The sequence below is a fragment of the Monodon monoceros genome, unplaced genomic scaffold (assembly GCF_005190385.1).
Source record: "Monodon monoceros isolate NGI ecotype Baffin Bay Population unplaced genomic scaffold, NGI_Narwhal_1 Super_Scaffold_2, whole genome shotgun sequence".
Taxonomy (NCBI): domain Eukaryota; kingdom Metazoa; phylum Chordata; class Mammalia; order Artiodactyla; family Monodontidae; genus Monodon; species Monodon monoceros.
This window is the reverse complement of record NW_021703776.1, coordinates 33,309,349-33,336,986: the sequence shown is the minus strand read 5'-3', so window position 1 is coordinate 33,336,986 and position 27,638 is coordinate 33,309,349. Positions and strand designations below refer to the sequence as shown.

The window sequence follows — 27,638 nt, the reverse complement described above, 5'->3', positions numbered from 1 at the left end:
ACCACTCCTCACTTTACACTAGCCCCAGCATGCTCAGTGAGCCACTCAGCCCACCTTCTGCCCCTCCCCACTCCCTCTCCCCTCCCCTCTCTTCCCCCCCCCACCCCATTCCTTCTACCTGGGAATAGGGCAGCTTCTCTCACATGGGAAAATTCTACTCCTGTGTCAAATTTTAGCTCAGATATATACCCTTTTCCTCTGAGTAGTTTACTACCACCCTACTTCTCTTCCCCACCTAGTGATAAGGTAGTTCCCCCATCTTTGTAAATTACCACCATCAAACGCTGGTTTTATATTAATCTTATGTTAATTGCCTGTTTGTCTCCCCTCCCCCCCTTCCTTACCTAAACTCCAAGGTCACTAAGGCTGGGACCATGAAATCAGTCTAGTTCACCACTGCAACCCCCATATGACTCAAAAATAAAATAAAGATGAAATAAAATTCACATTTTATGGCAAGACAAGAAAAATTTTAATGTAAGAATTTTCTCTGCTGATTTGGGCCTCCTCCCTCCCCGTTAGTGTGTGTGCATCTGCAGTAACAAGACCTCCCTAGGAGATAACCTTCCTTCTTCATCCTGTAAGGGGTCATGATGATCACTACTCACTTTGTTAAGTGCCTATCTGGATTGTATCATCTGCTGATGCCTCATGTGATGTATAACGCTTTGTCTCAAAAACGTGTGTAAGTGTGCTTTGCCATCTAACAGGCAGAACAGTTCTCAAGGCTTTCTGAAAAGCCATCTCCCAGGTTATAAACCTCAGGTTGGCTCAAATAAAATTTTCCATTTCTTGCTTAGATCAACAATTGATTAAATTTTTTGTCAACACAATGCATCTTCAATGAATGGATAAAATAAAAGGTGATAAAGAGCTTGCAGTCTAAGTTAGGAAGTAGTATCTAGACATAAACATGTAACATGTATTAGACTGCTTAAGTGCCAAGAGAAATGTATAACAATTAGTGGTATGAGTACTAACATCCTCCCACGTCCCCTAGGTACTGTGAAAAAACTCTCTCTATACCTGTTTTCCACTTGTAAAATAGGGATAATAATACTTGCCCTGCCTACTACAGAGATGATAAAAGGTTCAAATAAGTAAAAAGCATTTTCTTTAGTATTCTTTAATTGACTTCAAATTTAGCAAGAGATGAGAATTGGAAGAAACCGCTCCCAAAGCCCAATGGTGAACATGTTAAGTCCATAAATGGGAAATGTAACAGACTTTACCTTGATTTTGTTGCAAAGCCCTGCAGCCGTCCTGTGCTGGACCCCTTTGTTCAGTGTTCTCAAACTTGGCTGAACATCAAAATCCCCTGAGGAGCTTTAACTTCTCCTGATGCCTAGAGGGCACTCCAGACCAATTTAATCAAAACCTCTCCTTGGAGTCAAGATGCATCTAGGCTGTCTGCAGATGATAAAACATGAATGAAAACAATTTGTCCAAACACAATTTAGTAAAAAACAAGCTGGACATCAGGACAATTCAGTCTAAAACAAAACTTACCTGAAATCAATTACTCCAGTAATGATTATACACAAATTTAAACTATGAAGTAGTTTTGTAACGTAACTCTTTGGATGTTCAAAGGCAATTTGCTTGTTTGATTTTGAGAATTGTTTTCTACTTTTTAATCTTTTAAATCTGGTTTGATTGTTAGCCACTATTCACACTCTGCATGATTTCAAAGAGTGAAAGGGTGATTCAGCCTGCGTGTAAATGTTCAACATTATGGAGTGACCTTCCCAAATTAACCTATTCCACCTACCACTCCAGGGAAGAAGAAGACAGAAGTACAATGAGATCCCTCCTACCTATCTCCCATCCCACACACATACACAAAGTTTATTTCATTGTGACCTATATTCAGTCTGCACCATTTCCTTTTTCTCTAAAATTTGATCAAAGTGTAATAGGAAGTCAGGCAACGATGGTCCCTGTCTCATGAAAAGCCCTGTCAAGCCAAAGGCAAGTCTGTGCTAGGAAAATCCCCCTTTTTTCAAGAAGAGAAGAGGTTAGAAATGACTTTGACCTCATGTCCACTGACCCCAAAGAAAGAGAGAAAAGTGTTCCTTTAACTTGCTATACTTTTTTTTTAACCACTGATCCTTCCCTCCCCAACATGCACACACATACACTGTATTATGTTAGTCTGTTTCTATTTCTTTCAATCAAAGAATCCCTGGAGCAATATAAATATGCGATAATTGGTGGTTTGGCCAAAATAAATTACAAAGTAATTTGAGCTGTATGCTTTGATTTTTCCAGGAAATATGCACACTTATGTGATTAGAAAAGAATATGGATATATAAATACCGTGTATTAATAGTAGTTATCTCTTGAGGGTGGGTTGGTTTATGGCTTTTTTCCCTTTGAGCGAATTTTCATATATTATTATATTGAGTGTGCATTGTTTTATACTAAAAAAATCAGAAAATCAGCAAAAGGATTCCCGTTATTGAAGATTTTACAATTTCCTACTGACAAACTTGCAATTTCATTTGTCAGTAGGAAAAATTAAAATAGCTTCAATACAAACTAGCTGTTTGAAATAAATGTGTTCAGTTTGGGAAAGAGTTGTATCTTAGTTGTTCAATAAATTGTGAAATACAGTGCTTTTAGGGAAAATACATGTATAAAATTTACCTAATGGGTTTTGGAAATGAAGAAACAAAACACAAAAATCTGAACACAATATATACCAACCATGCAGACTACTTGTAATTCACAAATGTGTCAGCAGATGGCAAACATGAGCTTTAAATTTATAAAGTTTTGCTTTAGCACAAAGTACTGTAGGAATGGCAAAAACCAAGGCAACTATTTATTGACAGCTGTTTTGTTTTTTGTGTGTTTTTTTTTTTTACCTATAATCCTTCAATAAAGGACATAGGATCAAGTTTTGACTCTGAAAGCCCTTCCTACTGGCTTCTTAGATTGTTGAACTAACAGATGTACACCGTGCTTGCACTGAAGAAAAAGAAATAATAAAGCACACTGCATTACATTTTATTGGATGTAATAGATTTTATATTTTGCAAGCTATAGCTATTGCTGAAAATACATAGAAATGAAATTACTCAAATGTATCTGTCTATAAGTTAAGACCTGACTGCTTTAATAAGGTTATATTTTATTGGTGGTCCTCAAAGTCAGGTCCCTGGACCAGCAACAGCTGCATCACCTGGGAAGTAGTTAGAAGTGCAGATTCTTAGGCCCCACCCAGGCTTACTAAATCACACCTCTGGGATGGAGCCCAGCAATACATTTTACCAAGTGCTCTAGGTGATTATAATACCCGCTGAAGTTTGAGAACCAGGGGCTGTAAAGAGGCTTGAAATACAGAAGAGAGGCTCTGAATTTATTTCTGTTCAGGTATAACTGATGTAAATAGTGGTAATCAACAATGTAGTTAATTACTTCTTTCATATGGTTTAGTGTTCAAACACAATAAAGTCTTTAAAATAAGGAACATAAAATAGTACCCAATTTACATTGACTCAGAAGGGTAGAAGCCATTACCTAATTTCCATGCATTTCTTATACTGAAAGAAGAATTTCAGTTTACGTTCCCCTTTGCATTATATTGAAAGGGATAACATTATGGTAAATTTTGCATTACAACCTATCTATTGAAACAAATTCAAACTAAGTCAAAATAGGATTATTTCCAAGGAGTAGAGAACAATCTTCATGAAAGAAAACAGTCCTCTACAAAACATGTGTTATTCTTATTGTATTAACACACGTATATGTTCTGTTTTCTCTAAGGCATAGTCAAATCCTCCTGCAATTCTTCTGTCACTGAAATAAGAGGCACAGCCATTTTAAATTAACAACAAATACAGCCGGACACACTTTCATTTGTAAAAAAGAGAAGGTGTACAAAAATGGTTTATCTAATGTGATAATTTTATCTTAAACACTACTATGCTTCAATTATCTTACTATTTGAATATTTTTATTAATTCAAAATTTCTCAAAGGATACATAAATTGACAGTTCCCATGAAGAGTCAGTGTTTACTCAACTTCTTCAGTATAGAGGCAACCTTTTTTCTCATCTTTAATATATAAATACAGTTTTCACACAGTTTTAATAAATAGACTATTGGTAAATCACATTAGGTGCTTATGAGGGTAATAACAAGGGCAAAAATCTTAAGTATTCATTGTATTTTCACTCCCTAGATAGGTAATTATTTGTGTCTGACTTCCGTGGTAACCAGATATAATAGTGTTGAAACATCCTGATCTTTATGCTTAGATTTTATCTCCTGGCCATAGTTCAGATGTTCTGACTATTACCTAGGAATGTGTGCGTTAGAGTTCTCTCTCTTTCTCTCTCTACATGTATATATACGTGTGTGTGTGTGTGTATTTGTTTAAACCTGAACTTTAAAATATGGACTTAGATAAAATCATAAAATCATATCAATGGTTTAGCTTCACCCACCTGAGGTTGCAAGTATCTACCTAGGTATCTGTCAGTCATTACCAGGAAGGCAACTTCACAGTCCTTTTGGATGAAAGATTCTAGGTGAAAAGGATTGGCTTAAATAATAAATTTCATTTGGGGTGTGTGTTTGTGTATGTGGGTGTACACGTGTAGCTGTATGCACTGGTGATGGTTGGAAAGAGGTTAAGAAGGTATCAGAAGGGTTGGGTTACTTTCTGAGGATTTGGTGCCATCTTTATATAACTCCCTGTCCTTTGATGAAAACTAGGGCCAGTATTTTTCCTAAGGCCCTATATTCTTCTCAGGTAGATATCTCTGCAACAGAGTTTCAACACCCCTCTTTCAAGGTTTTCAAATCCGAGGAATCTGGCCAATAAAATTAAACATGGTGCTTGCAGGGGTGTCTATGGAAATTCTCATCTACTTCCATCTGTCTTTAGCTCACTGCAGAACAAAAAGAGAACACTGTTTCCTTTTCTGTTTTTTGAATATTACTTTAAAGCTGTAGTTTAATAAACCACTTGCTGGCTGCAGAGTTCGTGTAGGTGTGAACTCGCAGATCTTTGACATTAAATATATTCCAAAGAACGTGGTATGGAAAGTTTGAGAGTGGAAAGCAGATAAACATGGAGTTTAGACATGGTGCATTTTGACCTAGAATTTACTCTCAAGTAATTACACAGAATGCATACTAATGGATCACATTCTCCACTTCCTCTTATGGCTACAAGATGCTCTTAATACTTTTATGCTTCGGAAATGACTGCAATAATGAATTTATCTTTATCCAGTGGCAAAATGGACTTTCTCACTTGTGAAAGAATGCAACAGTGTGCAGAATTTACAAGGGAAGACACTACATAAAAGGTACATTGGTCAAATAAAACTCTGGAACTCCAAAATTCACACTGAAATAGGTATTTCTGGGTGAGGAGGACCAATGACTAAATGAAAGCAACTCTATCCCCTTGTGTCTCACTTTCCCATGACATTTCTTAGTGTGATTCCTGCTGTCATGCACCGTACCGGCTTTAGAATGATACTTACTGACAGTGTTATCTCTGCTTGAATAAAACCTCTTCATCTGATGTTTTTTGGTGCAGGTGAGTAGGCTAAACTAGAGATTTAAAAGAAGAAAAAGACAGATACTACAAGAAACGAACAGATCTAACATATAAAAGCAGAATTTTGTTCATTATAAAATTAGTTTTCTTTATAGCTTACTGGTCCAATCCCCTTATGAAGCCCAAAGACACATGTACCCCAATGTTCATTGAAGCACTATTTACAATAGCCAGGACATGGAAGCAACCTAAACGTCCATCGACAGATGAATGGATAGACAAGATATAGTACATATGTAAAGTGGAATATTACTCAGCCATAAAAAGAATGAAATTGGGTCATTTGTAGAGACGTGGATGGACCTAGAATCTGTTATACAGAGTGAGGTCAGAAAGAGAAAAATAAATATTCTATATTAACGCATATATGTGGACTCTAGAAAAATAGTACAGATGAACCTATTTTCAGGGCAGGAATAGAGACACAGATGCAGAGAACGGACATGTGGACACAGGGGTGGAGGTGGACAGGGGATAGGATGAATTGGGAGATTGGGACTGACATATGTGCACCGCCATGTGTAAAACAGATAGCTGGTGGGAACCTGCTGTATAGCGCAGGGAGCTCAGCTTGGTGCTCTGTGGTGACCTCGATGGATGGGATGGGGGTGTGGTGGGAGGGAGGTCCAAGAGGGAGGGGATATACGTATAACTGTAGCTGATTCACTCTGCTGTACAGCAGAAACTAACACAACATTGTAAAGCAATTATACCCCGATTTAAGAAAAGAAAGAAAAAAAGGAAAAATGATCTTGCCTTGGTTTCTGACTTACAGCTCCCTGGCTGTCTCCAACGACCACCTAGATTTTTCAGCCTTTTTACATTCAAGGTATGGAGAGCTCAAGCTTTCCCTTTAGTCACCTGAGATCCTTCCTTTGAATTCCTGTTTTCAATTTGAGCACATGCCTGTTTGCCAGGCAACTAATGCTGCTGAAGTCCTGTTGGCTTAGAGTGAAGCACGTGGCTGTGGCAGTCAAAGACTGACAACCAGAGAGATAAAGTCTCGGGTTCGAGTTCAGGGGCCAGAAACCAAAATCAAGGTAGCACCACAGAGCAGATTTTGGATCTGAAATCAGAAGAAGCAGAACAAGTCAAGGGGAGTGCTTCATATGCAGTGGAGTTGTGGTTTGTGTTTTAGACCTAAGCGTATATAAGTTGCATGATTTGGTTGAATGACTTTAAGAGTCACGGTTACAGCCAGAAATGACCTCACCTTTCGGGTGAAATACTGATGTCTTGCCACCTTTTCTTTATTTCAAATAAAATAAATGCTCTTAATGTGACAGAGGAATAGTCACATTTATAGACAATGTACATTACAATAGCACTTAATAAATGGTTGTCTTTTACCTGCTACACCACCATAGGTTTTGCTGACAGATGGCAATAGGCTGATATTGCCTCTCTATCATGACTTGAAAACTTGGTATTCTTTCCTGCAATTTGTTTTATTATAAAGGACACAGAGCCTTTATTGTATTCTGCTTAGATATTGATTGTATAATACACATGTGATGTGTATTAAAAGTATTAATACACTTAGAAGACAGAAAAGACAGATATGTCCAAATCTTGAAAGACTCTGGGGATAGTAATGGGGCAGTGGACATCTAGCAGCATAGGGCCCTTCAAGTCCGTTTATGTGAATAAGGTTGAATGTTACCTCTTTTCTTGCTGATTCACAGTAAGGGACAGAGTGAAGGACAGTGTTGGCTTGTATAGCCACCCGCAAAGGGCTGTGGCTTTCTTGCCCGGGCAGTAAGCTTGGAGGGCCCAAGGGATTTCTTCTAGCCTCAGCCCCAGAGGTTGTGAAATGACGTTTGAGGTCCCCTGCCTTAGTGAGTAGGTGGGGACCAATATCCTGATTAATAACAAGGAGCGATCACTGTAGTCAATAAAAAACAATGCAAATTTGACATGATTTTAGGTTTTTCTGTGAAGCTCCTAGAGTCTCTCTAGCAATTTTCAGTAACACAGTACATTGTGGCTTTGGGGGTAAGGCTTGCGATGCCTTGTGTGGCTAGAGATGCACAGCCTTTGGATGTTAAGGCAGGAAAAGCTTTGAAATCAGTAGTCTTTAGCTAATGTGAAGGAAAGTGAAGATGCTCCTAGATCTGCCTATAGTTAATTGATGTAGATAATACTGAACTGTTAAAATAGTGAAATAAATTTTTTTAGATCTAGAATTTGACTTTTCACAATATATTTCTTGGGAATTACATTCCTAGTAAAAGATTTTGTATTCAGTAGATAATTTTCCTGACAAAAAGAGTTTTAAAAAAATCCTTTTGTATAACTTTACTAGGCATCCACATTCCAGCAATTTCTGAATTGGTTTCCTCTGCTGTGAGTAACTGATGACGTGTGACTTATGGACTTGGAATAATTGCACTTCTTGGCTGTCATATACTTTGAGTAAGAAATATTACATATGTTTCCAGAAAAATGATTTAAGGGAGAAAAGAGTGAAGTGATGCCAAGTTCTGAAACTTTATTTGGAAACGGTGTTCTAACCAAATGGTACTTAAGATGCTCTAAGTTTCTGAAATGTATTTGCTAAATAATTTTTGAAAATGTGGTTCTAAACATGCCACTTTCAAGCTAAGTCAATGAAAAGAGTAGAGGGCAGCATACTGTTCTCACCTTCTCAAGCCCAAGAAATGCAGAATTTTCCATTGACACATGGTGATAAGCTGAATAAATGTCTTCGAAAATAGGAGTTATACATCTCACTTTATCTGTCAAACATAAAATATTTAATCATTTAGTGGAATCTTTGCATGAACAGATTTTGTTTTTAAACATGAAATCTCTAATGCAACTTAACTTTACTACGTGTCTGACCTACACTGTATTTTTGCTAGTTTCGTTCAGTCCTTGGATTTAACTGGTTCATCAACTTCAAATTCCATGGAGTGTTTACCAACTCTTTTCACACATTCTGTTCTAATGATAATTGGCTGACTGTGGAAGAAGTTTTATAAGTACTGAGGGTGAGGAACCATTCTCTTCGATGTGCTTTTGACTAGCATTGTCCAATAGGACTTTCTGAGATGATGAAAAATATTCTATACCTGTTGTCCACATGTGGCTGTTCAGCACTTGGACCGTGACTAGCTCAACTGAGAAACTGAATATTTGATTTTGTTTTAATTAATTTGTTTAAATTTAAATAATCACATGTGGATAGGATTGTGACGACTGTATCAGATAATATAGTTAGACCTTAGAACAGTGAACTTATGACCCTGAGCAATTCACATTTACACTTGTGGGTAGCCCTAACATTGGTTGCTCTGGATCATGTTCAAGGGTCTTCCTCAGTGCTTCTAAATTCGGGGGCAAAACTTCCCTACCAAAGATATAGGTGCAAATTTGTTGGATAGTTTTTTATTGTCGCAACTGAAATGTCCTCCTGGCATTTAGTGGGTGGGGGCCAGAGATGCTTAATGGCCTGAAATGCATAGTACAGTCTGCACAGTGAACTACTGTCCACCCTAAATGCCAGTAGCAACCAATCTGACAAATCCAAATAGGTCAGCAGAGTTCTCTAAGTACTTCAAGTAAAGATTTCATTTGTGAGATCTCCTATCTCTAGTTAATTCTGTCTCCTATGATCTCTAACCTATTTCCTCCTGCCTCTTTAGGGATCTCACCTTCTTTTATCATGCTCATTTTATCCTGTATCTTCAACCACTTCCTGTCTACATTAGAGCGTACTTTAATCTTTCCCATTTGCTCAAACAGGAAAGATTAAACGCCCTTTCTTAATCCCATGTCCTCTCCTCATTCACAGCATCCTGTCCCCTGCCAAACTCAGAACTGCACATCTATTCATCAAGTTATTGGGGAAATTATTTTGTGTATCGTGATGGAAAGAAAGCTCACACCATATGTAGTTTCAAAACACACCATTTATTATATAGACATATCAACAGAGTCATCATACTATGTCCCACTTCTAAGCAGTTCATATTATATATATGTATGTGTAGAGACGCACACACATATGTTGAAAATTTTTCAGGCAGAGTCCACTTTTATTGTTTTATGCTTATAATTACTGCACCTTCCTGTAGCTAGTCTCTACAGCACACCACCACATTAGTTTCACATATTTTTTTCTAATTTAGTATCACATTACTTTTTCCCAAGTGTGGGCTCATGCTAAAACTGTAATGTGGTCACTTAAAGTATTCTAGTTCATAGTTCAATGTTTTATGAAAATTAAATTTTTAAGTACTTGAACAATGTCTTCCTAACTTCCCCTACTTATCTCAAAAAGAATCACCACATATCCCAAATAAATCACTCTAAATAACTGAGTCCTGAAACTACTGAGTTAAAATAATTACATTAAAGATACATCTATACTTGGTTAAATACACTGTAGACTACTGGAATAACTGTGATGATGGCATCTCTTCTTAACTCTATGTCTAAGCAGTGATATGCCTACTTTTGTCCTTTAATGGGTGATTTTATATATCATTTCAAAAGAAATTAAAACATCTTATTGATGTATTATAACTCTGTATTGTACAAACATGTCTACAAAGAAATGCCACCTAAAATTAGAGTCAGTGGTTATTCTTTTAGTACAAAACTACATCCTTGCATAAAATCAGGAGAACCATATACACACAAAATACCTGCATTATATAGTATAGATTTTCAGTGACAAAGATCATGCCTATTTATGGCATCAAATAAACAGAAGTGAAGTTGATTTATTATTTGAGGCTGCATTTGTGGGCCACTTCTGTAAATCTGCTGGCTAGTGAAGCTATTCATACGAGTTGGGAGGCTTAAAAAACTACACCAGACAACCACAGTCCCGTCATTTCTTTTGAACATATACAACCAGATTTTTTATAAGCTGATTTAAATAGGGTAGGTGATGATCAAGTTGTTATAAAACTAAAAGACCTTCAGATTTCCATTAACTGGCATTATTTTTATTTTGTTAGCACAACTAAAACCTATATTTTGCTTCTAAATTATAACATGTTCTCATACTGGATATTAAAGGTGCTAATTTACCTATTGTTCAGTAAGTAACTCATAAAAAATGACCTGAAAACTGATTAGCTTTGCGGAATAATAAAAGTGTACAATACAATGAGTTATATATTTTAAAATAGATACTTTCTTTATCTGTTGCCACAAGTTATATTCTCACAAATATTTTCAAAGACCAAGCTATTTTCTCACCTATATGTAGTGTCATAGATTACTATTTTAACATTCCGTTATGGAAGAGAGGGTTGAATTTAGCTGTGTAAATATAAGCCTATCTTTTAATTTCCTTCTACAGAGAACTCTTTCAGGTTCTTTGGATATAGGCATTCTTAAAAAATGGTCTGTATTTTTCCAAGTGAATTGTAAAACAAAACCAAAAAACCTAAATTAAATTCTAACAAAGCTAATTGTACCTGCATCTTTTGGGCGTACATCATCTGTCCTTTTATATAATTTAATTGAGCTGTAAAGTGTTTGAAATATAAATAACATGAATAATTGCAAGTCATTCTGTCTATATTTATAAATGTGAAAGTATTTGAATTAAAGTTGTTATGCTTATAAATCAATATTAATAATTGTTCTTACATAAATATCATAATAATAGTAAAATGGCCAAATAATTAAGCAATCTATCTTGATACTCCACTATTCAGATCACTTAACTCCATAATATCAGCCACAATGATATTTACATACAGCAGACATAATAAAGAAATAAAACTGAAAAAATTTAGTAGAAATTAAATGTGACTTTGTGGGCATAGAAAAGCCTTGAACAATTGCTCTCCCATTTCTGTGGGAATAGAATCTTGACAATATCCCCACAACACCACAATTTCCTTTCTACTACTCATTTACATTCAATGCTATAAATATGTCCTATATCTATTTTCTATATTTACAGTATATATACACACACATACACACACACACATACTTTATTTTATTCTTAGGCTCATTCATGAACATGCCCATCAATTTACACAGTATAATCAAAACATATTCATTTATAACTTTTCACTCTGTGGAAAAATGCAAAAATATCATACAGATTAATATTGTCTCTCTAAAAAAACCTCTTTTTTATGTTTTAGGGTGTTTTTTTTTTTTTGTAATTTACAAATAAGTTATGAAATATAGTTCATTCACAAATTGAAAATAATTACAATGATTTTATAACAAGGCATTGCTGAGGTTTTAAATTGTGGCATTCTTTGAAGCCATCGTCTTTCAGAACAAAGACATCAATAAATTATTATTTCTTGATATTTGCACTTTTTAATTACTTATATGAAATATGTCATTACAAATCTAACACTCATGCTAGTCAAATAGTGTTTGTGTAGAATATGAATCTTTCTATTTTATCTATTCCTTTTTTTTTCTTCCTGAAAAGTCTTTTTTAGAACAATCTGGAAAGTTGGTTGAAATTACTGTACTAGAACATTCCTGGAAAGTTTTTCACCAGTAAAAAAAAGCTGAAGAAGTAAAGTGAGGCAAAATTGAGGAAGAATAATTTTAGTAAGTACTCAGGAGAGATAACAGCAAAGGCAAGAACTGTTTTAACTTATCTCCTAGTCCTTTGGTATTTCTTTGCCTCGTGAAAATCTTAAAAAACGTTCAGTTGTTTAAAATATTGATTATACTCTTCCATTAAATATCAGCTGTGGTCCTCCATTGCTCATGTTGTCTGTCATTTCCTGTTAGGAAAATAACATGAATTAATTAAAATTCACTTTCAGAGTAAGGCATTAATTTGATTAATGGGTTTACAAAACAGAAATTTCAAGCCATTGAAAAACTTGCTGACTTTTGGGGAAGGACAAGGATTAGTGCTGTTGCTGAATTTGAGGAAATGAAATTTCATGGCATCTTGGAACCCATGAAACACTGAAGTGACAGTCTGTTAGACCAAAGTCTTCTACCCACAGCAACAGTTCAATCTCTCCCCAGCCCCCTTAGTCTCCCCTCTCGGCCCTCAACTCTGTTTTGGAAAGACCTCACCTAGAAAGAAGATGGTTAAATACTTAAGTTTTTTCAATGTATAGGTTCCTCTGTTGAGCATGTCAACAAAATGCCAACAGATTCTAGGGGTTACTTTTGCTCTATAGAAAAATGTGTGGGCTTTTCGTGAAGAACTGAAAAATGTCCATCAGGGGATTGCCTATCTGTAACTGAAGATCACTAATAATTCATAGTAGGACAGATTGCTTTTCACGACACTTCACTCATACAGTAAAAAACAAACTGTAAAAGCTGAAACTAACACACCATTGTAAAGCAATTATACTCCAATAAAGATGTTAAGAAAAAAACCACACACAAAATAAATTTAAAAAATAAAAATTAGAAAAAAAGCTCTTAACATGTTTTTTAAGAGATCAATTACTAAGTAGTTAATAAGGAAAACTACATGGGAAGGCAACAGAAATTTCGATATCAAGAATGAACTTACATAAAAAGTTTCACTTGCAATTTTAGAAAATATGTTAATTTAAGAAAAATTCAGATGCTTTGAATTCATATGTTTTGTTAAACGTTAAACTCTTCCCTACACAATAAAAGGTAATGAGGACATGTGAGGCCCATTCACATTTATAATGGTTAGTGCACCATATTATAAATAATATTTAGGCAAAACTATCTAAAAATAGATGAAAACATCTTTCCCCACTTGAACAAGCCTATTTGCAAAAGAGCTGTAAAGAGGACTCCAATTGAAATAAATTATTTTCTCAATGATCTTAAGCCTATCAGGTATATCTACTTTCTGTTTGGGTGAATTAAAAGTAAAAAGTAATGTGTTTGCTTCTGTAAACTTTAGAAATTCTTCCAAATCTTTATTTCAGAAATGAAAAGATATCACATGCCTCATTTTTAGTATCTTCTCCTTGAAAACTCAATATAGGAGATGGAGTAAAATACAGATGCTTACTTCTTGGATTTGGTGGTTTTGAAAGTTGCTTAGGAGGATCAGTGAGGGACTGGAAGGTAGGAATTGGTCTGATTTTGGAACTTTGCTTTTGAAAACTTTGGTGTCTTTTAGAACACGGGGTAGAGCTACCGTCAAGAAAATGCTGAAGAAGAAGACAATATGCAAAGAAGACTCTTCCTCTTCTCACGTCAAGACCCATCTCTCCATGCAAAGTGGCTTGCCCCTTCCAGGCCATAAGGGTAGTGTTGTATGTGGGTATCCACTATACCTACCCTAATAAGGTGCTGAGGAATTACCTAAGGCCTAAAATCTCATACCAGTTTAGGGTAAAAGCTCTGACAAAAAGTGGAGAAATTCTTTGGGCGCCAATAGCCTGCCTCTACGGTCTGGCAATGGTTCACTATAACTGAGAGGCTGTCTCTGCTAGATATATACTGTGAAATTAGGTCCGATAATACATTGGGGTTATTGGGCTGAGGGTAAGTTTATTGATAAGATACCTGATTTGAGGTTCATTTAAAAACTCACTACTGGTGGCAAGAAAAATAGAAATGATCTCTCCAAAATGATCTTTAATAAAATTTACTCATCCATCTATTTCTATTCCTTCTAGTAGGACAAAAACAATTTTCTAAGGAATTTATAGAAGATTCATAGATGCCTTTACTTCTCCTAAAATAACTCTGCATTCAAAAAGTAGCTTAAAAATAATCATAAAAAATTAAGGTATAAACTTTTATTGTGGGATTAAGAAAAAAATCCAGTTTTTAAAAACCTTACCAAAAGAAAGAATTTTCTTAACTAAAGTCACCCTAATATAGACACAGAAAAATCACTGGTAGGAAAAAACAGTGAAAATTAGTTTTTAAGTGGTCAAGTATCTTCAGTTTATTTGCAGATAGGTATGTCCAATTTAGCAAAAGATTATACTTTAAATTTGGGCAGGACCAACTGTGACTGTTTGCAAGTGGATATACTTTCTGCAATTGGGCCATAATATCTGTGTGACTCCCTGTATTTCTTATTATATTTTTTAACCAAAGCAAGAATGGTGACTATTTATTTTCAGAAGTATAAAATATGGGAAATAAATTTGAAATGTATCATATCAGATAGGTTTATAAGAAGAAAGCTTTTATACAGTATTTTTACTGTATTAGTGTCAAACTTAAGTTATCTACTCATGCAGCTTTAGCATGAGAGCAATACAAAGTTTGCCTTTATCAGACACATGTATTATTAAAAACAAAACTCTGGTCTGTGAATGATGATATCGAGTCAGAATCATGATGTAGCAGAGAATAAAGGAGTCACAAATCATCCAAGCAGAAATGTGTTTGGATGCTCACAGGCAGGCTGAATATTTTAAATACTCAACCAACTTTCAAGCTGCAAGACTTTGCCATGTTGGTTTATATCAGGTCCTCAAAGTAGTTCTCACAAAAGCAATACTTTGAGGAACAATATCACAGCATCAGTCCAGACTGATCTGCTGACATCATGGCTTCCTAGAAGAGGCAGTGCTTCCTGCAGTGACATTACAACATGGTAACTCCCTAGAAATCAGCGTACCTTGTAGGTAACTCTGGTGTCGGGGGCACCACCGGGCAGCTGGGCAAGTCGGTTATTTCAATAGCCCTCAATCTCTAATATAAATATAACAATCATACAATAAATATTGCACAAGCATAGACACAGAAACCTAAATCACACTAATATAAAAATAGAGCACAAAAGAGCCATTATCCAAATATATAATGATAACCTATTTTTAACAATCCATTTCTTTAAATTACCAGTCCTGCTATTTGGACTATTAATTCTTTTTTGAAGGATACATGTAGATCTGTTTAAAATTGCTTTCTGGGAACAATTTAAGAGCATCTACTCTCCTTACTTGAGTGTATAAATTGTATATGAAAGGGAAACACATAAACTACAGAATATTTTTTCTCAAAATCACATTATAAAGAAGTATGCAATTGTAACTCGTGCCACTCTTTCTTCTATTCTGTTGTTACACAATTTTATTTCCATGATATCAAGTAAAATGTGATGTGGCCATTATGTTAGTGAGTTTATTTTACAAACGTTTTATCTTTTCCTTAACAGATCCAGTAGCAGGAGCTGAATTAAGAAATATGGGCAAAATGTAGAAGAAACACAGACAGCTCACTATATCATTTGTCCTTTGATGCAATAAATGTAACTTCTTGTTTGAATGGGTATCATGAAACAATTATGCAAGGAACATTATTTAAAATACAGGCAAAGCTACCCAAATATGCATGAAGCTTAGATGAGAATTAAATGAAGCTTTATGTGTATTGTAATATCTGCACTGATAGGCAGGGCTTTTTGTTGCCTTATTAAAAGGCCCCTTTATGCGTGAAAATCTAATTTACATAATCAAATGCATCTACTTACAAGCACAAGGGGTGAGTTAGAAAGGAGAAGCCATCGGATTTCTAAAACTGATATTATTGAGTTGAGAGTGTTTTTAGTTTATGTTTTTCCTCAGTACAATACGTTAAAAATCCATATTTATAAGACATTCAATATTTTATTAGTTCTATTTTAGGAGCTGTGTTTTTATATAGAGAAAATTATGTCAAAAATAGGTGTGCCCAGAATTACAGGGAAAAAATAATTTAAAATTCCTATTCTTAGTCCAATAGGGCCAAATTTTTATAAAATCCAATTCCTCAAATTCTCATCTAAAGCTGCAAGTTGATTCACCTAGATTTGACTGCAGTCTTCATGTGATAGCAATGAGAGGTAGGGGTACAAAACTCACTTTCTCAGCCATTTCATGAGAGTGATGCAGAGAATGCTCCCTCTCTGAGAACATCCTCCTCTGTTCATAGCTGGCTAGTCGACAAGTGAGCCACGAAGAGAGGGTGCAGCCCCCGATCCCAATGCACGCAAGAGACATGGACGCGAGATGCAGGGGATAGAGGGAAGAGGTCTTCTTTGTCACTGCCCGAAGGAACTGAAAATTCAAGATGCCCCCAATGAGTCCACAGATGCAGCAGGCAGAAAAGAGGATCATCTGATACGAAAAAGAGAGGGGGAGTTAAAGCTGACTGGAACACACTGCACCGACCTGCTGCACGTCAAGGATGGCTGAGTTACAATGAAGAGAAGGTGCTTTTGGTGCTTCTTAGAGGACAGGGGCTCTCTTTTCACCAAGATTCCCTGCACTCTGACTCAATGGAGAGGGAGTACACCACAGTGTTTCAGGAGTTAATAGTTGACTATATAAAGGCCAGGGATACATCTTATGAAAACTCTGAAGTAAGCAAAATTTATCTTCTAGGTAGATTCAGATTTAAATAATATTTAATATCTATTGCATGCTACTATGCATTTCAATTAACCCACCAAGCTATCCTCTGAGAGGTGATATACATTTGGAAAATGAATGATGAGCAGTTAACACTCAAATTTAAGAACTGAATCCAGATTTTTTGACTCAAATTACGGTTTCTCTGTTAATTCCCACCCCCGCCCCCCAATATTTAAATGTCTTCTCCCTGAAATGTCATTAGTTCCAATGAGCTTCAAACCTCCCCGTACTTCTCTAGCTGTGTGAGCTTAGGAAATTTAGTTAACTCCTTTTTTTTTTCATTTATAAGAATTTTATCGTTTTAGTATCTATTTTCCCAAGAGATAGTTTAGGGACCCTCTATGAACTGGTGCTTTATGTTACAAATCTTTTGTTACTCTGTGACACCACACAATAGATAGTCCAAAACCACTGTTTGGTTGACCGCTATGGAGAAACGCAGGATGTAGCTTTCCTTTTGATCCTACTCTTCGCTTGATCTGGGTCTCTGTTAATAGAGCTAGGGTTTTTGGTTTTTGTTTTTGTTTTTTTGAGCTAGGGGTTTTTATTCAACCTAAATATCATAGGATCTCTGGCAGAACCAAGCACAACACAATGCCTTTTGTGCAGTAAATGTTTAATAAATTTAATTTAATATTCCAATAGCTTTAATAATTTTATTCTGTATTTGTGTCTAGTCTAAATTCTCCCATGAGCTTTGATGATACTTTATAGTGTGATACTAATTTAATTATCCAACCCTATTTCCATTTTTCTCTGGAACACTGTCTCTACTCTAATCACCTCCCTTGTCCCTCAGTATAGCTTGTTCATTCCCATTTCAATGATATTTTCATTTCCTGGAAATTATTTTGCTTCTTTCTTGGTTCCCTAGAGGGAAGACTGACACAAATCTAGTCCTAACTTCCTCAGAAAGCATTCCTGGACTTGACTGATCTCCTTTGGCATAAGTCCACAGGGCAAGCAGCTAGATAACTTAGGTTAGCATTTAATTTTACTTTATTAGGTATTATTTTCTGTTGACAGTTGACTTTAGCAAACACTTAATGAGCACATAGCATCTGTTAGGCCATGAGTGAGGCAGCAGTTGTCATTACAAAAAAAAGAACAGCTCATAGTTATTCCCCTTGAGAACACTGCAGCCTTGTGTGAGAGAAGATCCAATGTTCCAACATATTATGGCAAATATTAAGAAAGAAGGATGAAAGGTAGCCCTTGGAGTACGGAGCAGGGGAATGTAGCCCAACCAGGGGTTTCAGACAAGGCCTCCTTGACAACAGTTCATCTAGGCTAAGTGCATGTAGTTCCCAGCAAAGGGTAAGGCCATGGATGTATGAAATAGAACAATGGGCAGAATGAACTACAGGTAGTTTGTTTTCTTTCTCTAACTTAATTCAGCATTCCTGATTGTGTCTGTCTTTCTGTACTTATCACCAAAACTGAAAACTCAGTGATGGATGAGTATAATCTTCTAATGGTTGATGAAATATAGCATTGAATGTCAATTACCAAATCAACGAATCACCCCAAGTGGGAAATTGTAGCTCCCAATGTCAGATAGAATCAATCAGTTATATTTCCTTCTAAAGTATATTCAAATGACATGCTGTTTCTTGGAAATATATTTTGGTGTTTACTCATTCCCAGAAAATATGGAAAGATATTACATTCTAGCCTTCAAATAATGAATTACTGTTAATTAATAAAATAAATAACAAATTTAATAGACTATTACAGGAAAACACTATCTCTCCTGATGTTATTGCCATTAATTCCTTAAAGGCATGACACTTCATTAACATGTGCAGACAGAACATTCTGACTCAGGAATTAAAACGTTAAAATCTGTACCAAGTTTATAACCATATACTATTGTTAAATATTACCAGACTAGAGATTCTAGACTTTAGAGTTATTTGGAGTGGAGAAATTTTCACACAATTTGATTAAAGAGTAGAGAATCTTAGACAGTTAATGTCATCTATGGGAACGTCAGATGGTACAGGAGGATAAAGTGGATGGTAGTTTCTGAAAAGCTTAGATCTTATAATTTTTTTTTATAACTTATAAGAGAATTAGGAAAACAGAAAAGATGCTAGTGGCCTTTAAAAAAATCCCTTCCCTTCCCTTCTTCTATGAACTGAATGTTTGTGTCCCTCCAAAATTCATATTTGAAGCCTAATCCCCAATATTATAGTATTTGGAGGCAGAACCTTTGGGAGATAATTAGGTCATGAGAGTGGAGCCCTCATGAACGGGGTCCCTGTTTTTATAAGAGATTCTAGAGAGCCCGCTTCCCTCTTTTGCCACGTGAGAACACAGCCAGAAATTTTCAACCCAGAAGAGAGTCTTATTAGAATCCAACTATGCTGGCACCCTGATCTGGGACTTCCAGCCTCCAGAACTGTGAGAAATAAATTTCTGTTGTTTGTAAGCCACCCAGTCTATGGTACCTTGTTACAGCAACCCAGACTGACTTAGATGTCTCCCCTCCCTGGCCCTCCCCTCCCCCTTCCTCCTTTCTCCCTCTCCTCTCCCTCCCTTTTCATTACTTCCCCTCCCTCCCTCCCCCTTTCTTTCCTTCTTTCCTTCTTTTGTTCCTTCTCTCCTTTATTCCTTTCCTTTTCTTTCATCCATGTTCCAAGAAATTGTTACTATATAGCCATGAAGAGTTTTGCTAGAGGAAAAGCGTAGAAAGAAAGCAAACCATAGTAAAGAGTGATGGGAGAATCACAAATGCAAATTACAAGCCTCCAAAAAAATTTTTATCCAAAGGTTTCCCTTAATGTAATTTTTTAAAATTACATCTCACATATCTAAAGCAATGGGGGCTTCACCCTTTTTGTCGCAGTAGGTATTCTCACAAAGAAAACTGTGATTAGAAAAAGGAGTTGAACAAATGACTGCAATACTTCCCCTTCCCTGGTATCCTGGTCCCCTTCTCCTTTTTTCAGTCTCAAAGACCACTTTCTAGGGTCCATGTACAATATATTTTGCCAACTTATAAAGATCTGTGATATTTCTTATTGTCCTCAAAAAAATAAACATGCTTTTTCCTACTTTCTAACTCTCAAAAAATGTCATGAAAGACAGTAGGGAATCCACACTGCAGCACACAGAAATCCTCCTCCAGCCAATATCAGAGTGAACTGGGAGTGTATTCCACAACCCCCAAAACCCACAGCAGTACCATAAAACTTCTGAGAACGCTTACATTTGCATTCACAGTCATAAAATAAAATAAAATTAAAAACCTTTGGGAATTAACTACAACTATAACAACACAGCTGTTTTGCTGCTTTGCAAAATTAACTTCACAGTCAAGGCTAGTAATCTTTAGGCCCAGCTCCATATCTAAACAGTTAAATTTCCCATGAACTCAAGCTCTGTCTTTTTCAGCTCAATGAAGGATTCTTGTGAGTGTCTGGGAATCTATAAACGAAAAGTGGAGACTGCCATCACAGCGGTCATTAAGGGTTGCAGATTCATGTATTTAAAGAGTATATCAAAGCTTCTCCTTTCTTTTGTCATAGTCTATAATAATCTTGATGGTTTTCTTTGAAAAGAAAAAAGCCAGGATTTATGTGTCAGTCTTCTTTTTATCCTAAATGAGTAATATTCAGGGTATGAAAGTTGGCTAGTCATCATTTCCCTTTTTGAATTCTTACATTTCAAACACTTCAATGCACAATACAAACAAGGCAAAAACTTACGACAAGTCCAGATTTTTTTTTGGCGCACAATATTCCACATATGCCACAAAGAAGAAACTGAAAAGGAAAAGAATAACAATTATTTCATATCCAAAGATAAGAGAACTCCTAGTTTTTAGTTTATAGTTCACTCATGACACTTTCTCCAGGGAAACTTGAAAATTTTACATTCCCATCAAAAGCTGAAAAGGAAAATACCTGATTTTAGAATAGTAAGGGATAAAAATGCAAACTCTAATGCAAGTTTTGTGCAAAGTTGATATAGGTGATTGTGGAATTTAAGCAAAACTTGAACCTGTTTTACCGCCAGGCAAAATGATGAAGTAGATGAATTTGGAGTTTTGTTCCTCCTGTCTACTTTCACTGTCTCCTTATCCCTTCCTATTTTCTCGGGAGAAAAGTGGTATGATACATTCATTGGTATGGCTGTATGGTACATTCCTTCATACTAAGTAATTAGAAATCGATGGGCTCTGCTAGAGGAAGGGAATATAACACACATGAAAAGAGAAGGCATCAGACTGGGAGGTGTTTTTTGCGTAGAGATATTCTTTGTACCTCTCAAACTGTGTCAGGTAAGATAGCTGCCTCCTCATTCTACCAGAAATGTCAGAAGAACACAACAGGATGAAGCTATCAGTGGTATGTAATTGCTTGTAAATAAGTACATTGGTGACATAATTGCTTTGCAAAAGCAGCTGCAATAAATCGTCTACCAGTTCCGCACTATTACACATTTTGGCTATCAGAAAGGGGTAAATTGTTTAACTTGGAGAGAAACGTTTAGGGCCATTTGTGCATACTTTTGCTGGAAGTAAACCATATAAGTAAAATAATAAACTCATTAATAAGGGCTTTCAGATTAGCAAAGAAAACTGAATATGGTTAAGCTTGTTTTCATTTGATTTTTCTTTTAAACGTTGCTATCTCGAGTCAGAACTAATAATATAAGTGGTTTTAACTGAGTATTTTACACATGAATAGATTTTTAAATATACACATCAAAATACTCTAAGGATTATCTGAAATAAGTAATATGCTTGTGGGAAGCACCAACAAAATTTGATTAAAAATAATAGGTAATAAAAATTTACCTTTGCAGGGAACTTTCCATACAGGGGAACAAAATGATTATAAAGCAAGCAATGATGCAGCAAGACAGATAAGGGACCACAAAGATATATAAGAATTTGGTATATAATATAGATGACCTTTCAAATTCATGGGGAAAAGATCAGAACTATTTATTTAATAAACGTAATTGGGACAATTTGTTAATCTTCATCATCTAACATCATACGCCAAATGCCTACAAAGCAGTTTGAACATTTAAATGTATAAAAAAAAATGTGGTAGGAGATGATAAAGTAAAAGATTTATACGATTTTAGAGAAGTGGGAAGGATTTTCTAAACATAGCAGCAAAGTCACAGACCAAAACGGAAAATACTTACAAATACTAACACATACAATTATAATTTTGTTAGTAAAAAATACCATAACTCTCAAAGGCAAAAAATAAAATTGGGATTATATTCAGAAAGTATATAACAGACAAAGTGTTGACATACTATATAAATAGATCTAACAGAATAATTTTCATACCATAAAACCATGAGCAGATAGAAACTCAGAGCTTTATAAAATGTGAATACATGCAGAATTTTCAGAAGCCTTAAAAAGCAACTTCTGAGTGACTACTTCTCACCCCTGTGTTCTAAGTCTAGATGATCTTGTCCTCATGGACTCTTTCTTACTGATCCCATCTCAGACCTTTCAAGGTTATGCTCAAGTCATTCCAGTTTGGACCAGTTCCGTGCCTCTCAGTGCTTCCAAGCTCCAAATCAAAGATTCAGCATGTCTTACTCCTGCTTCCCTGACTAACCCATTATTCACCCTGAAAGTCCATTCACCCAGAACTCATTCTTGAAATAATTTGAAAGCAGTGCAGTTTTGTGTTCCTTGGATCTTTTTGAAATCTATAAACAATGCCATTATTTATTCACAACAAAGCCCAAGGGGACCTCAGGACCATAAGCAGAGCTCTCCAACCTAACTGTCCATTCACTTGGTTGGATAAACTAAGTGCAATAAAATTGCTTCTTCCTATTGTACCTCTAAGAAATTTGGGGAGGGGGAAGGTAGAGTAGGAAGGGAATCCAACAATGTTTTTCCACTCTCAAGCAGGCCTGCAGTGTAAATACTTCTGTTGGGTATCCAAAATCCACACTCCTTAGAGAAAACTAACATGAGAAAAAACAGACCCATGTAATGGGAAGTATACAAAATTATGCAATTCTGAGGAGGCTTTAAGGGATCCTGGCTTGAGTTTAGTCATCACAGTTTACAGAAAAGAGTAAAAGAAGCACAAAAAAGCAGTAAATAATCTTTTATTTTATTGGCTAACTTTACCCCAAGTCATAGCACCACAAGGGATCTTAAAAGATGGGAAACGAGCGGTCCAGACAGGTTTAGTGACTTACTCAAGGTCACACATCAAGGTCACAGATCACACATAAAATCTCAGGCTTAAGTGTCTAACTTAATTTATTTCTAATAATGTAATGGGAATGCTTTTCAAAAGGATTTTTCAGTGTTAGTGCAGACTGCATTATGCTAGCAGATCCGACCATAAGCATTCAATGACACCTCATCATCTATAATTGCACTCTTTACCCTTGCCACTTTGTTGTAATAAAAGTAATTATAAGATTAGTTGATTGTATCACAGTCTAAAATTAAGTGTACCTTACTATATAAGGAGTCTGTTATAGTATTTCAAGATACTATTTTTGTTCAACATAACTTTATCCAGGATGCAGAACACTGACCCACATTACAGAAATTATGAAACAAGTGAAAAACAAATTAGTTAAAAGAAAAAAGTAAAACTGATAGCTGGATATCTATATCTCTGTCTCTATCCTGAATTAGGTATACAATTTTACATGAGAAAATATAATTTTATGTCTGAGAAGGTAGGGAGAATTATTTGCTTAATTTTAATTTTAATCCAGGGAGAATTATTTGCTTTGCTCTTACTAGGAAGTAATATAAATGAAGCAATCTAATGATAGGGCATCAAGGGCAACTATGCAATAAAACTAGTTAAGTCCTCCAAGTGGAATTTGTTTGATTTCAATTTAGATTAAATTCAATAGATAACTAAGGCTGTGACTCATTGTAGAATGGGCCCTGGAGCTGTTATGGACATAGCATTCTAAATTTTGAGTGGATTTTCTTAATGAAAGGTCCATGGAGCCTTCTGCTGTTGCTTAGGACGTAGAAAGGCTAAAGCAATACCACCTTAACAGTAAGAAAAAGTGAATAAACTACAGACTGATAACTTTTCTAGAAGTGAGCAGGGACAATGGAAAGCTGAGGGTGAGGCACTGACACTGAAAAAGTTCAGGTAACCACAGCCCTCCATTAATGGAATTTGAAGACTTGATGCACCAAAGATAATCATTGTTAACAGTAAAATCAATTCCTCACCAGGATGACTCCACCTTTCACACTAACAGCCTAAAAGAAGATATTAAGATAAAATACAAGATTTTGAAAGAAAAACTTGAATTTGTGCTGTACATTCAGCCAATCTCTCATTTACACAAGAGATTACAAAGAGATGTGCTCATTTGGGCAAAAGAACTGTGGTAGGCTGAATAATGGCTCCCAATATACACACATCCTAATCCCCAGAATCCATGAATGTTACCTTATATGGCAAAAAAGCCTTGGGCAGATGTGATTAAATTACGAAGCTCAAGATGAGGAGATCATTGTGCTAAATGTAGGATCAGGTAGGTGCTGAATGTAATCACAGGTCCCTTAAGAGGAACACAAGAAGGTCAAAAGAAAGTTATATGAAGACACAGAGACAAAGATATTTGAAGAGGCTACACTGCTGGCTTTGAAGATGGGGGGAGAGAGCCATGAGGCAAACGATGTAGGTGGCCTCTGTAAACTGGAAAGGTAAGGAAATGGGATTCTCCCCTGGAGCCTCCAGAAAGAATGCAGCCCTGCAGACCCATTTTAGACTTCTGCCTCCCAGCACTGTGACAGAATAAATTTCTGTTATTTTAAGCCACTAAGTTTATGGTAATTTGTTCTAGCAGCAATAGGAAACTAATACAGGCTTCAAAACATTATTTCACATGACAGTGTCTAAAAGAATTAGAAGCTGTTAAAAGAACTAGAAGTTGTTCTTCAGGAAAACAAACAGGGGAAGACATGAGTTAAGAAAGAAATATAGTAAGTAGCAAGAGCACAAAATAAAGCAAAACAGGAAATATTTTAAATAGAAATGTATTGATTAGAAAAAATAATATCAGTTTAGAATGAATATCCCAGGTGATGTTGGCATGAGAGATGGTGGGTTAGAGTTAAAGAGCATGTAAGTAAAATGTTCTAAGATTCTTGTATCATTTGGCAGAGTACTAGAGGCACTAATGTGCCAGATATTGATAGAAAAGTAGAAGTTTAAATTTGTGCATTAAAATATCAAAGACCAGAAAAATAAAAGTAAGGAGAAAAAAATACAACAACGACAACAAAGATTGAACCAACAGATGTCAGGAAAGTTTGAAAAATGAATGGAAATAAAGTGAAACTATAAAATAAGTTGGTGTAAATAATTTCAGTAATGTAAAGCAATCAGAACATAGGTGAATGTATTCAATTTCTCTAATAATAGGGAGAATAGAGAGAGGGAGAGACACTCTGCTAGGTAAAGTGGAAAAGATTTGTTAAAACTTTCCTAAAATGAATGAAAACCTCTTTCCTTACTGGTTTTCTCTTTCTCTCTCTCTCACTGGTTTTCCCTTTCTCTCAATGTCTCTCTCTCTCTCTCTCTTTCTCCTTCAGTCCTGACCTAGATGCTAGTTAATGACTTCCTTATTACTATTTCTTTCTGTCCAAGAAGCTTATTTTGCGAAAGGACTAAGAGAAAAAAGGCTATTGTAGAATTTCTATTTAAATTATGTAATGGAAAATTTGGGAATCATGGTTGTAATGGAAGCAGATAAAAGCAATGGTTCTATCAGCTGGCTAGGAGAACAAGAAAGTGCTGGGCAGATGGGATTATGAAGGACAGTGGGCCAATCTTATTTTGAGACAGCTTATTAAAATTTTTCTCACGTAACATTTAACCACCTCAGGGGAATTAATTTTCACTGAAATTCACTAGCCAATTACAGAAGATATACACATTCGAAAATAGAAATGGTACTTTTTTCCCCTTCAAGATAATGAGATGAACCACAAATTGAACTTAATACTTTGGTAACATTTACTGATTTATACAGCTTCATCAAAATTAATCAGTTTCTTTAAAACGTATAGAAAAACTATTAGGAAAACACACAAAAAAATAATAAGTGTTGAGAAATTGATTCAAAAGAAATCTCTCTGATTAAAATGGTATATTTCTCCTTGTACCTGGATTAAAAGTTCGATGATTTGTTTTGTTACCATCAGTTCTTGAATATTTTTACTCTACTTCAATCACCTGTTAAAAGAATAATAACTGAAGTCTCTAACAGGATTATTTTGTAGTTTAGCTCACAAAATGCTAGTATGCCAAAGTAGTTCATAGTCTTCCTGATACTGTGCTGATATGATTTTGACTTTCTTACATGACACCTGGCTAGACTCCTAAGGATGTCCTCTCTGTCATGGGCTTCTTTTCTTTTGGGATCCCGTTTCTCTAGTGACTCCAGTATCAGTATCAATTATATGTGTAAAATGAGGAAAGTTTATCAAGTTGGAAAGCCTGTCCGAGGGCAGTGATTCTCAAACCTGGCTGCTTATTAGCTTTTAAAATTCCTGATTCCGTGGCCAATTAAGAATCAGGATCTCCAGGCTGGGACTCAGGCATCAATATTTTAATCTTCGCAGGTGACTCCAACGTGCTCTCATGGTCTGGAATTGCACTCAATATGTTCACCTGTGCTTTGCCAGCAGGCCTACTCATTTTAGAGCTCTTCATTGAAGCAGTGATATTCCCCTTAATTACTCTCAGTGAGATACCAACAGATATGAAGCCAAATAAAGTGCTCTTCAAGGGAGAAACACAAAGTCCTTGTTCGTAACATAAGTTCAAAGTGTCAGGGCTGTTTTGGTCTCTAATGGTTCACAGAAATAGAGAGCACTCTTTCATAATTTTTAAGCTTATTCTACCCAGTGTCTTTCGTCATTGCTGATAGATTTTTCTCTTAATAGAAATCCTAATCTTCCCTAAATTTTCTGTGTTTTGTTTTAGTTAACTAGATCTAGAATTGAGCATGATACACTATTATCCGGAAGAATCTCACTAATTTTGTGTTGGGAATTAAGAAAATAGGCATAATAAAGAAACTGATGCAAATAATCATCATTGGAAAAATACTGCAAGGGAATAGGTTGAAATAAAAACATGATCAACAATAAAAACCGAAAAACTGAATTAACACTTGGGGAAAAGATCTTAACAGACATGTGTCCAAAGAAGATCTAAGGATGGTACATATGGAAAGATATTCACCATCATTTATTGTTAAAAACTCATGAATTTAAACAACAATGAAATACCACTACACAGCTATTAGAATAACTAAAATTTAAAATAAACTGGAAATACCAGTTGCTGGTAGTGTGGAACAAGGGAAATTTTCATTCATTCCCTATAGGAGTGGAAAATGGTACAGCTACTTTGGAAGACCGCATGGCAGTCCTTACAAAGCTAAACATAGTCTTTCCATATGATCTAACAATTGTGCCTTCAGGTATTTACCCATCTAATTTGCCACGTTATAGCAGTTTTGTTCATCACTGACAAAAACTGGAAGCAACCAAGGTGTCCTTCAATAGGTGAATGGATAAACCAGGTATATCCATACAATGAAATACTATTCAGTGATAAAAAATAAATGAGGTATCAAGATACTCAAAGACATGTATGAAATTTAAATGTATACTGCTAAATGAAAAAAGCCAGTCTAAAAAGTCTGCATACCATATGATTCCAATTATATGACATCCTGAAAAAAGTA

At 35.6% G+C, this 27,638-nt stretch overlaps 1 protein-coding gene across 3 annotated transcripts in view; it reads right to left on the bottom strand.

Annotated features, from left to right (window-relative positions):
• Window positions 1–12,251: 12,251 nt before the first annotated feature.
• The window catches only part of TMEM196 (transmembrane protein 196), a 51,674-nt gene continuing 36,287 nt past the window's right edge, over window positions 12,252–27,638 (bottom strand). For 2 of the 3 annotated variants that reach the window (XM_029234510.1, XM_029234511.1), the window contains exons 2-4: window positions 20,609–20,665; window positions 16,344–16,598; window positions 12,252–12,311 (exon numbers count right to left, since the gene is read on the bottom strand). In XM_029234510.1, coding sequence (XP_029090343.1) covers window positions 12,252–12,311; window positions 16,344–16,598; window positions 20,609–20,665 — 372 coding nt within the window. Of the gene's footprint in view, window positions 12,312–15,102; window positions 15,193–16,343; window positions 16,599–20,608; window positions 20,666–27,638 lie in introns of those variants that run through there. The other variant, XM_029234509.1, reaches the window with a different exon arrangement.